A 12,578-nucleotide genomic window follows, 5' to 3' on the forward strand; every position below is an offset into this window, starting at 1 on the left:
TATTATTTTTGCGAGCACATGCCGAACCGTTCCATGCTTTAATTACAACAAGATGTTAATAAAGTGGTGGGCATGCCCATGGTCGTTTAATTTTTGCCAGAACCAGAGACGAGCACAATGGTACTGTACCATGCTACAATAATCAGGCGCAAATTCCTGCTTCATCGATCTTCATATAGTAGGAGCCATTTACTCCCTACTAGCAACAATGGTAGCAGGCAGGCCGAGATGAGTGGTACCTACACTGTCAACGTGAAATTTCCCGGGGATATGATGGCTACCCATTGTCGTTCCGAAAATTTTCTCATCGTCCCCGAGGGAGCTTTTTCTTTCACTCCGTCTATGTCAAACATTTATTCCCCTCGGAGAATTCGTTCCCACTAGTAAATGTAATATTTAGAGACAAATGCAAATTAATATATCAAATGAAACAAACAATATTTAAAATTGTAAAAGTTATCCACTTTACAATTTAGTTTGCCATTTATAATAGGTTATGCATTGATTTTTTTAGTAGAATTTTAATATGTTAAGAGACTAATTTAGATGAATGTAAGTTCGCATGATGACGAGTACGTTGGGAACGTGAAATGGTGACGGTTCCCTATCCCATCCTCACGAACCCAAATAAAGAGTAATTTTTTTCCCGTTTCAAACTCCTAGGGATTAAATTCTACATATCTCTATCCCCTAACAGAGGAATTTCTTAGACTTTTTCCATTTGCATGGGATTGAGGAGAATTAAATCATTCTCCACTTAATTTTGACCAGCAAAGGCTAGTTTAGAAACCACATTTTTTCAAAGGATTTCCATTTTCCTAAGGAAAATTAGTTCATTTTTCCATGTGTAAACAGAAATACCATGGGAAAATGTAGTTTCCAAACTAACCACAAATGATTTAATCTTCTCCTAACCAAACGAGCTTGTAGGACCTGTTTTCTAAAAACCCGTTTTCCTGAATTCTAGGACATACGACAACTGTATGAATTTGAACCGGAAACAGCTTTAACCTACTAGTAGGTGATAGTCGCCACACACACATATACGACTGCTACTACGTACTACCAACCAAACAACTACTCTACTTCCAAAAGAACCGTTTTTCCCTCTCATATCTATTGCTGTCCAGCTACTCGCATAACTCAAGTGACGTTGCACAAGTCAAGACACGATCGGATCGCACGTATGCACGCTCCGCCTGAGTCCTGATGAGAAAAGACGGTATAATTAAAATATACTAGAAGGGGGGAAAATAATGGTCCTTGCCTGCATCTAGGGCGTGTAGTTAAGGATCTATTTGTTTCAGCTTATAGATTATATAATCTGGATTATAATCTAAATTATATAATCTAGATTATAATCTAGACATATTATAATTTATATGTAGTTGTTTAGTAGTCTAGATTATATAAATATAGACAGGGGCGGACCCAGCGGGTGGTCCATATGGTCCACGGCACATCCTAAAATCAAAGTGTAGTTAGCATAGTGGTGTAAGTGCTATATTTTAAACTTGGTGGTCAAGGTTCGAGTCTTGTTGATCCTTATTTTTTGTTTGTTTTTTTAATTTTTTTTTCTTGGCACACCCTAAATATAGTAGCTGGGTCCGCCACTGAATATAGACTATTCATAAAGACAATAATATCCTTGTTTGTTTATTTGAGGTGAGAAAAGAAGGATAACATATATTATAATTTCTATTTAAGTGGGTATTTTGTCAAAATAATCTCAAATAAGCTACTCTTGAGGAGATTATGAGATTATCATAATCTAGACTTTAGATTATATAATATGAACTCATAATATATGTGCTTGTTTACCTATTAGATTATTTGTGCTGGATTATATAATTTAGAGAGATTATAATTCGAAACAAATAACGCCTAAGTTTCGATCCCATCGTCCGAGGCTACTGATACGATCGACGAATAAAAAAAAAGAGGAGATTTCTAACAAGCTCTACTGATCGATCAACTAACTATTCAACTAGCCTTCCATCGTCGTCCGAGAGCACTCGACTACTCGAGCAAGCGACCAACGACGACGCGGCGTCGTCGTCCTTCTGAAACAGAAAGCGCGCGCCGCGTCTGCGTCTGCGTCTGCGTCTGCGTCTGCGTCTGCGTCTGCGCCTGCGCGCGTACCGCGCGTCACGCATGCGTGCGGCTGACACGACAGCGTGAGTCACACACAGAAGCGGCGCTTGGACGGACGCTAGCAGCCAGCGTGAGCAATTCATCAGTTTTCAGTTTTTCTTTTCTTTTTTCTTTCTTTCTCTGGCTGGATGCACACCAGGTATGGTAACCAGGGTTGGGCCTTGGCAGGCCATGCATTTACTGACCAGTACTCAAGCTTCAGTTAGCGCTTCTCTAGCTTCATTGACCGATCGAGAGCCTACCTGCATGAGGCAAAACATCCTTGATGCCATTATATAGATGGCAGAAATGCATGCTAATTTTGCTCCTCAAGATAGAAGACGACGCTCACGCTAATTTCGCATTAGTAGATTACCAATCTTCTTACACTCGATCACAAGCTATTTGTTAAAATATTTATTACCCGTGTGTATCTATGCTTTTGAAGCGGCTTGGTAGACTGACAACCACAGCCACGCACACATTGCATCTGTTCACGAAGGCAAGCAACACACGCACGCACACATTGCATCGACGAAACAGAAAGGGAGGGGGGCACTAGGGGCGAGGCAGTGGCAGTGACGCGGGGTGAGGTTACCGGGCGTCCGGATATGCATCCGGTTAGCTGGGTGCGTACGTGTAAAAGCCCATCCGAGCATGGATTTTTGCCCAACCGATTTTGTGCCCGAACGCTTCTTCGCCTATTTTATTTGTTTTTTATATATACCAGGGGCTTCCCCTGGGTTTGTGAAAAATAAAAAATAAAAAAAAGTGTTGCGTACGTACATGCTTGCATGATTTGGGCTCCCGCCTGTCAGTGTCACATCATCAGACACGAGCGCGGGGCCGGCTGCCTACTGCCTACTGCCGCTGCTATAAATAGAGCCCGGCGCAGGCCCTGCTGCTTCGTCATCAGCCACAGCGCCCGTTGTTGTATCTTGTCACTGATCAGTGTTGTTTGCTTTGCTTTGCCGTGCTAATGGCGCCCGCTCCATGTGGCCGTTCGTCGCAGAGGGTGTTCCACTTCGGCAAGGGCAAGAGCGAGGGCAACAAGAACATGAAGGAGCTGGTGAGAGGGTCCTTCTTCTGTATTCAATTCGCTTGCTTTGCTACTGCATGTATGCATATGTATGCACGCTGATGATGAATACTACTACTACGTACATGCAGCTGGGCGGCAAGGGCGCGAACCTGGCGGAGATGGCGAGCATCGGGCTGTCGGTGCCGCCGGGGTTCACGGTGTCGACGGAGGCGTGCCAGCAGTACCAGGAGGCCGGGCGCGCCCTCCCGCCGGGGCTCTGGGCGGAGGTCCTCGACGGCCTGCGGTGGGTGGAGGAGTACATGGGCGCCGCCCTCGGCGACCCGCGGCGCCCGCTCCTGCTCTCCGTCCGCTCCGGCGCCGCGGTGTCCATGCCCGGGATGATGGACACGGTGCTCAACCTGGGGCTCAACGACCAAGTGGCAGCCGGGCTGGCGGCCAAGAGCGGGGACCGCTTCGCCTACGACTCCTTCCGCCGCTTCCTCGACATGTTCGGCAACGTCGTGAGTACTAACTAGTATTCTACTCCTAGCTCCCTCCAACCTGATCGGTCCACCAAGGCTGGAGTTCTTTTTTTTTCTTTGTCTGTTTGCTAATTGCTAGCTATAGACCAGGGTATGTGGCCAGCCGCTTTCCCTTGGGCTAAACGAACGTGGCTGGTTTTTACTATTATTTTTTATAAACTTCATATATATAAAAACTAAACGACTTTAACAGTTCCATTACCTGAGGAACGAACGAACATGTTTCTGTCACACAGACGCAAATCGCCATCGGTGAGGTAAAAACAAAACAAATTAAAAGGTGGGCATAGTTTCGTCAGGTCAGAACCCAAGAGGCAGAATTCACGTAGACGTCCTTGTCAGATTTTGGAGCCCACGTCGTTAAACTTGGTTTGTCGGACTGGAGGAAACACACAATCGATCCCACCACCGGCCACCGCAGAGTGAAAACACATCAGATTTTCTTATCGGATCCTTTTTTATTTACTTACCACACCAGGTGATGGACATCCCCCACGCGCTGTTCGAAGAGAAGCTTGAAGCCATGAAGAAAGCCAAGGGGCTGAAGAACGACACCGACCTCACCGCCACCGACCTCAAAGAGCTGGTGAGCCAGTACAAGAACGTCTACGTGGAGGCTAAGGGAGAGCCATTCCCCTCAGGTGCAGTGTGTGTGTGTGTGTGTTCCATTAATTCCATGCATATCCTCAGTCACCCAGCGACCTGACACACTGAAGCTCCCTGCTGCAGACCCCAAGAGGCAGCTGGAGTTGGCAGTGCTGGCCGTGTTCGACTCGTGGGAGAGCCCGAGGGCAAAGAAGTACAGGAGCATCAACCAGATCACCGGCCTCAGAGGCACCGCCGTGAACGTGCAGTGCATGGTGTTCGGCAACATGGGGAACACCTCTGGCACCGGCGTGCTCTTCACTAGGAACCCCAACACCGGAGAGAAGAAGCTGTACGGCGAGTTCCTGGTGAATGCTCAGGTGTGTGTGTATGTGACCTCAGGCTTCCATTGCATTGCTCTCCCCTGTTAAAGATGCTGTGGAGTGTATTAGCTTACATGTGAAATATATTATTCTGTTTCCCTACTATATATTCAGGGCGAGGATGTGGTTGCTGGAATCAGAACCCCGGAGGATCTTGATGCCATGAAGGACGTTATGCCACAGGCCTACAAAGAGCTAGTCGAGAACTGCAGGATACTGGAGAGCCACTATAAAGAAATGCAGGCACGTACATTAATTAGCTTTTCACCCCCCCCCCCCCCCCCCCCCCCCCCCCTTTAAGTACCACACCATCCCTCTGCATCATATGAACTCAGGTTGACTTGTTTCTATTGATGTGTGTGATGCAGGACATCGAATTTACTGTTCAGGAGAGCAGGCTGTGGATGTTGCAGTGCAGGACAGGGAAACGTACGGGCAAAAGCGCCGTAAAGATCGCCGTGGACATGGTTAACGAGGGCCTTGTTGAGCGCCGTGCGGCGATCAAGATGGTAGAGCCAGGCCACCTGGACCAGCTTCTCCATCCTCAGGTAATCGTCAAGAACCATGCATATATATATGGATATGGACGACTTATCAAATCAGTAGTATTAACCATTAAGCAGTTGACATGCATTGATACCTTTTTTTTTGTTCTTCTTCTCTTGTGGAAAACCCAGTTTGAGAACCCATCGGCGTACAAGGACCAAGTCATTGCCACGGGCCTACCGGCGTCACCTGGGGCCGCTGTGGGCCAGGTTGTATTCACTGCTGAGGACGCTGAAACATGGCATTCCCAAGGGAAATCAGTTATTCTGGTAATATCCCTTTTTTTCATCCTCTGTGTAACACATAATTCTTCCATATATATATATATGATACGTATATTAGGGTTTTCTTCAGTTTTTTTTTTGATAGAATTTTCCTTTGGGAATACTATGCAGGTGAGGGCGGAGACCAGCCCTGAGGACGTCGGCGGCATGCACGCGGCTGCAGGAATCCTCACAGAAAGAGGTGGCATGACCTCCCATGCCGCCGTGGTCGCACGCGGGTGGGGAAAATGCTGTGTCTCGGGATGCTCTGGGATTCGTGTAAATGACGCAGAGAAGGTGAGCTCAACTCTTGCTCGCGCATGCTCAACTGATCCTCTCTTGTTATGCAGAAGCGAACATGCTGCCATGTAAAAAAAACTGTAATGAGATCATGATACAGACGCCTACTTTGATCCGTTTATATTTATATTACAGGTTGTGAAGATTGGAGGCAATGTGCTGCGCGAAGGTGAGTGGCTATCGCTGAATGGATCGACCGGCGAAGTGATCCTCGGAAAGCAGCCGCTCTCCCCACCAGCCCTCAGTGGCGATCTGGGAACATTCATGTCCTGGGTGGATGACGTTAGAAAGCTCAAGGTAAAAAAAAAATCTCAGAAACTTACCAATGTGTACTAGTTAGTATTACTCAAAAACACACAAACATATTTTTTTTTTTTGTTGAAGCTCAAACCACATTCCCGCAATTTTCATCAGAAAACGATTATTTTTGTGCATATATATATATATATATATATATATATATGTTCTACTAGGTCCTGGCAAACGCGGATACCCCTGAGGATGCATTGGCTGCACGGAACAACGGGGCAGAAGGAATCGGGTTATGCCGGACAGAGCACATGGTATCTGTATTTGTTTTCAATATTAGTACTCTTGGTTACAGTTACTACATCGGACATGTTTTATTTTCCTTTTGATTTATTTGTTCTGGGCGAGGGAAATAGTTTCAAGTTTCTTTTCTTTTCTTTTCCTCACCTGTACTTGGGGCAGTTCTTCGCTTCGGATGAGAGGATTAAGGCTGTGAGGCAGATGATTATGGCTCCCACAGTTGAGCTGAGGCAGCAGGCGCTGGATCGCCTTCTGCCTTACCAGAGGTCTGACTTCGAAGGCATTTTCCGTGCTATGGATGGTACGTGAAAAAAAAAACACAATGTGCCTTCGTATTTTTTTGAAGCGCAGGGCTGGGTTTGAGCTTTGGTATTTGCGTTTCAGGACTTTCAGTGACTATTCGACTTCTGGACCCTCCCCTCCACGAGTTCCTTCCAGAAGGGAACGTCGAGGAAATCGTGCGTGAACTGTGTTCTGAGACGGGAGCCAACCAGGAGGATGCCCTCGCACGGATCGAAAAGCTTTCGGAAGTAAACCCGATGCTTGGCTTCCGTGGCTGCAGGTTGGCTTTCATTTTCTGCTAGTATTATTCTACTCACAGGAAAACATCATTTCTTGTTATTAGTGAAGTATTGAGAAAGGCTACACTCACTGCACATTTTCCAGGCTTGGTATATCGTACCCTGAGCTAACAGAAATGCAAGCCCGTGCCATCTTTGAAGCTGCTATAGCGATGACCAACCAGGGCGTTCAAGTCTTTCCAGAGATAATGGTTCCTCTTGTTGGAACACCGCAGGCATGCATCCTTTTGTTTTGTTTTTTTTGTGTGTGTGTGTTAATGTAGATAGTAGTACCTCTGCAGTTCAAAATTATGACAAAAATCCACTTGGTATTTGCAGGAATTGGGACATCAGGTGGCCCTTATCCGTCAAGTCGCTAACAAAGTTTTCACCAGTATGGGGAAAACTATTGGGTACAAGATCGGAACGATGATTGAGATTCCCAGGGCAGCTCTAGTGGCTGACGAGGTAGGAAACAAAAAACAACTAGCTCCGAAAACTCAAAACACGACTGTTTTAGACCGACTTTGTAGATCGACTGTATTTCAAACGAAACCCCCCCAAGACTTGTGTGAAGAAGTTTATCTGCAATGCAAGTTCCTGTGCTAATCTGAAACCTGCCACCTGTTGTTTTGGTGTCACGACCTGGCAGATCGCGGAGCAGGCTGAATTCTTCTCCTTTGGAACGAACGACCTCACGCAGATGACCTTTGGCTACAGCAGGGATGATGTGGGGAAGTTCATCCCCATTTATCTGGCTCAGGGCATCCTCCAGCATGACCCCTTCGAGGTAACTGCTGCAGCTCCTCTGTCACCCTCTCTCATCTGAGGCCATACTCGCATCTCCATCATTTACAGATGTGAGCATCTCATGTCGTCTTGGGCATTTTGCATACCCCTGAGGCTTTTGGTGTCCTTGTGTGTGTGCTCTGGTCAAAAAACTTGTTTAACTCGGCTTTTAAAAACGTCCATGAACTCATCAGGTTCTCGACCAGAGAGGAGTGGGCGAGCTGGTTAAGCTTGCTACAGAGAGGGGCCGCAAAGCTAGGCCTAACTTGAAGGTTGGTCTTGGGATCTGTGGGTATCGCTTCGTTTGCTTAGAAACCATGGTTTGATTGTTTTTGGTGTTGTCTGTCAACAGGTGGGCATTTGTGGAGAACATGGTGGAGAGCCTTCATCGGTTGCTTTCTTCGCCAAGACTGGGCTGGATTACGTTTCTTGCTCCCCTTTCAGGTTGGTAATTCATGATTCAATCCAAGATTGCTAGGCTATGTTAGCGGTAGCAAAATCTTAACTGTTTTTTTAATATATATGAAATACCTGCAGGGTCCCGATCGCTAGGCTAGCTGCAGCTCAGGTGCTTGTCTGAGGGGCTGCCTCCTCGTTGGCAGCCTGCTGTTGGTGCATCTGGTGATTAATAATACTACTATGACAGAGCCATATGCTCTGTGAAGAGTATTAGTAGCAGCGCTCATAAAAGCTACAGTTCCATCTATTTTCTCAGCTATGTAAAACTTCCAAACTGTTCATGCTTAAAACTGAGGGTTTTCGTGGTGTGAGATGTGCATGTCGTTGTTGAGGCCATTGCTGCACATTCCACCTATTGAGGCCCTCCTCAAATTAAGCCTCGAAAAAGCTGATATCTTTTCGTAGAACTCTAGACTCCGGTGAATGCAACTGGCTGGTTTGCTTCCGAGGCAATTCGTTTTATTCCTGCAAAAGAAGCCGAACGAATGATTTGTGACAGCAGAACCCGCTCTTCCAAAGTTAGGGTTTCGGATTTTTTGCGAGATTTGTTAGCTAAACCTGCGGGATTAACTCGAAAACCGAATGAGCCCTACAGCCCAAGGTCCGGTGGTCTGCCATCGGACATAATGGAGAAAACTAGAGAAGAGATAACTGAATTATTTCGAGATATGGTCGGAGACTCGGAGTTAGTATAGCCACGGTAGGACGGTTATATCAAAAGGCATATAATCCCTGGTTTGACACTGTTCCATACCCACAAGGGGTAAGGATACAAGAGTTTTCTAAGTTTTCTGGCGAAAGTGATAGAAGCACACACGAACATGTAGGCCAGTTCCTAGCACACTTAGGTAAATTCACCGATGGGGAAGCCTTTCGTGTTTGTTTTTTTCTTTATCCCTTACTGGTACCGTTTTTGCATGGTGCACCTGTCGGTGTTTTGGGTCCGACCGCGCACCCGGGGTTGCCCCTCGAAGTGCTTTTTGAAGTAGGACGGTGTTACCGACTGTAGCTCGATGGTTCGCGCTAGATGCACGAGAGATAGTGGACAATTTTGTACAGGTTCAGGCCGCTTTGAGATGCGTAACACCCTACGTCTTGACGTGAATACTTTGCGTGGTGGGTTACAAGGAGGTTCTCTAGTACCGAAGATGTTAGAGAACTGGGTGGATGGCTAAGTAGTGAGAGTTGTTCTTGAGGGGGTGCCCCCTAGGCCTTATATACTCGACCGTGGGGCATTACATGTGGATATGATAACAACGTAAGCCTAAATAATAGTGAACCGACTGAGCATATTTTCCTATAATTCCGCCGACCTATCCCCGCTCTGTTCCGATGTACGAGGCCCCTGCGCGGGAAGGTCGGATCTTTGCTGTGGTTGTCGTTCAAACTCATCGGGCCGCCTGGGCCTACGTCAATCCAGTCTTGTGTCAATCCAGTTTAACGGGCGTGCCTCCCCAGGCCCACGAAGGGATGACCTTGCGAATTATTAGGCTCGTAGGCCTTTCGCGAGGTCTTTTAGCCTTCCAGTGGACCCGGGGGATATCTGTCCCCCACAAGCCCCCAATCTTTGGGTTGATTTTGAAATAAACGGCCCAAAAATTCTAGGTCCAGCTTGCAGTTTTTGATTTTGATAGGGAATGCCTTGAAAATAAGTCTGTCGAGCTATTGCTTCTGAACTCTGAGTGACTCGGTAAAAACGATCTTCTGTTGTCTTCTTCTGCCATTATTCATCGGCCTTCGCTTTATTCCTAAAAAATTGGTGCTCTGTCTCGGGTTTATGCTTTGGAGATCAGCATTTTGCTCTTTAGGATTCAAAGTTCATTGCCCAATGGGTGTAGCCCCGAGCTTCGAGTGGATTTTTATAAATAATCCACTCGAAGGTCTTCATTTCAAGTCTTCTCAGAAATCATTTTTATCTTCCACTCGTGCTTCTAAAAGTAGGCCTCGTCTTAGTTTCATCTTATGCTTTAGAAATCAGCATTCTGTCTCTTGGGGTTGATGATTCATTGGGTGCACCGAAGGTGCACCCAATGGGTGTAGCCCCCGAGCTTTGAGTGGATTACTGAAAATAATCCATTCGAAGGTCTTCATCTCACGTTGTTTTTCAGAAATCATCTTTTCCTTTTTGTCGAATGCCTTAGAGATCAACATTGTATCATCAACTTTATGCTTTAGAGGTCAGCATACAGTTTTGCCTTTGAGATCGAGCATGCGATCTGCCCATATCTTGTTAGGTCTTGAAATTTATTTGATCTGCGACAGATTGGACGTTCGGTAGATGGCCTTTGGCTAGTCTTCATATCACTTCGTGCTTCAATACTTCTGTTGATTTGACTTGTACCTCATCAGCTATTTTTGGCTTTCCTCTGATCTCCGTCGATATCTTCCTTCTGTCTTGATACATTCATTGCATATACTGTGTGGATGTGACTGCTTGGGAAAATCTATTGAAAATTCCTGGACGTCCCCCCCAATGGGTATGGGCAATGGACGGCTTGGTGCGCTGAGCGTTTAGCAAACAGCCCCTGAGTAGTAACTTGACGTGACCGCGGGTGTAATCATATCGTCCAAGCAGTTGACTTGAGTCCCAATGGGTGTTGTGTTACGTGGAATGGCGCCAGCCGCCTGACGTGTTTCCAGACGGTTTGAATTGCATATTGAATTTTTGCGACTGTTCAGTGGCCGTGGTAGGAGGTGAGCAGTTGCCTTCTTCTTCTATAAATAGTGTGCTTGCTTCTCCGGCATCTTCACATATCTTACTGCCGCTTGTTGCTTACTTTCTTCTCTTCTCTTCTTCTCCACCATGGGCAAGAGCAAGAAAGGTGGAAGTTCCTCACACCATTCCAGCGATAAGCGGAAGCGCGAGCCGACTCCTCCCTCGAAGGATTTCGACGATTCCGAGTACTCGAAGGAGGAGTTCTCCTCCGAGTCCAAGGGTTCGCCGGTCCATACCTCTCCCCCGGCGTCGTCTGACGACACAGACGACACCCAGGGGATCACCGCAGAGGTGTGGACCTACATCCGGGCCATCGAGCGCGCCGGGCTCGAGGGCTCGGATGAGTCGGAGGTCTCCTCGGACAAGGAGAACTCCTCAGACTCGTCCGGGGAGGGCGGCGGTGACGGCGATGGCGAGGGCGACGACGATGACGGAGGCGACGGCGATGGCGACGGCGACGACGGCGAAGGTGGCGGCAAGGGCGACAAAGGTGACGGCCAGGACGGCAGCAAGGGCAGCAGCAGGGGTAGCAACAAGGCCAGTGGCTAGGCGCCACTGGTTTCAAATGTTAGTATAGATTAGTAGTAGAAGTAGTATTAGTAGAATAATTTAGTAGTAGTTAGTAGTATAGTGTAGTGAAATGTAATGAAGTAGTGTAATGTATCGAACAGTGGGAAGAAGAACGACTCATAATGAGTTGGTTCTTAAGTTTGATAATACTTCCCCTCCTTTTGTAATGAAGAAGATTTCATCCCATTCTGTGTGCGTTTCTTTGATTTCCCATCGCTCCTTTTCCAGTCAGCCGGTCGATCATGCTTATGCTTAATGTAGTTGTTGTTCTTGGAAGTAATGCCTGAGTAACGACTTGGAATCATCGAGTCGCATTTTAGATTTGCCTGCACATTCGTAGAAAAAAACGGCTGATTTACTATTAGTATTTTCAGAGGTAGTAACCGAGTGGTTTTTTGCGACGCCGGCGTTTTAGAGGTAACAACCGAGTCCTTTTGAGCTACGTCGTCGTTTTAGGAATAACGGTCGAGTGATTACTGGTGACGTCAGCATTTTGGAAATAACTGCCGAGTGATAATGGGCCACGTCGGTGTTTTAGAAATAACAACCGAGTGAAGACTGGTAACGTCAGCGTTTTAAAAAATAACAGCTGAGTTATATTGGGCCACGTCGGCTTTTCTAGAAACAACCGCCGAGTGATGACTTGGCACGTCAGCGTTTTAGAAATAACAACTGAGTTATTGGTCCACGTCAGCGTTTCTGGAAATAACGGCTGAGTGATGACTGGGCACTTTTTAGAAATGGCATCTGGCCCGGAAAAACCCCATTTGTACTGCGTCGTCGCATGCCTCTGCATTCTGAGCCCTAGCCCTGCTTTTCTGCTTCCAGACCTTCTCTGCTTCCTTGTGATCTCGTTTCTGCTCAGTTCGCCAGCGAAATTGAGATGGCACCCAAGCGGAAGAGTCAGAATTCCTCTGCTGCAATTATTCCTCCTATCGATCCCAACAGCCAGTTGCCTTTCACAGGTAATCACATGTCTGTTGTTTCTGAGTCCGACCTTCTTCATCTTGTCTCCGTCGGAGTTCTTCCTCCGAAGGAGCTTTGTTCTTGGCGGATCTGCCGTGGGGTCACTGTCCCGATGGAGGACACCCACGAGTCTGTTATTTATATTCCTTTTCTCATCCGCGGCCTTGCTCTTTCTATTACTCCTTTCTTCCGCGGT

General features: G+C 46.8%; 1 protein-coding gene across 1 annotated transcript; it reads left to right on the forward strand.

Moving 5' to 3' along the window:
* Positions 1–3,060: 3,060 nt before the first annotated feature.
* On the forward strand, positions 3,061–8,583 carry LOC103635678 (pyruvate, phosphate dikinase 2-like). Its single transcript, NM_001358399.1, has 18 exons — positions 3,061–3,202; positions 3,304–3,675; positions 4,175–4,337; positions 4,426–4,661; positions 4,779–4,907; positions 5,033–5,212; positions 5,342–5,479; positions 5,606–5,770; positions 5,909–6,070; positions 6,247–6,336; positions 6,485–6,623; positions 6,707–6,884; positions 6,989–7,118; positions 7,222–7,350; positions 7,535–7,672; positions 7,866–7,943; positions 8,024–8,115; positions 8,209–8,583. The coding sequence occupies exons 1-18, from the start codon at positions 3,113–3,115 to the stop codon at positions 8,249–8,251; spliced, it is 2,652 nt and encodes an 883-aa protein (NP_001345328.1). The 5' UTR covers positions 3,061–3,112; the 3' UTR covers positions 8,252–8,583.
* The last annotated feature ends 3,995 nt before the right edge of the window (positions 8,584–12,578 follow it).

This window comes from Zea mays, chromosome 8 (assembly GCF_902167145.1).
Source record: "Zea mays cultivar B73 chromosome 8, Zm-B73-REFERENCE-NAM-5.0, whole genome shotgun sequence".
Taxonomy (NCBI): domain Eukaryota; kingdom Viridiplantae; phylum Streptophyta; class Magnoliopsida; order Poales; family Poaceae; genus Zea; species Zea mays.

What these genes read in the sequence shown, in the direction of transcription:
- LOC103635678 (NM_001358399.1), top strand. Translation starts at nt 3,113, where the DNA reads ATGGCGCCCGCTCCATGTGGCCGTTCGTCGCAGAGGGTGTTCCACTTC. An exon ending in CTCTTGTTGGAACACCGCAG is followed by an intron (nt 7,119 to 7,221) that starts GCATGCATCCTT and finishes TGGTATTTGCAG; the next exon opens with GAATTGGGACATCAGGTGGC. An exon ending in TCCAGCATGACCCCTTCGAG is followed by an intron (nt 7,673 to 7,865) that starts GTAACTGCTGCA and finishes TGAACTCATCAG; the next exon opens with GTTCTCGACCAGAGAGGAGT.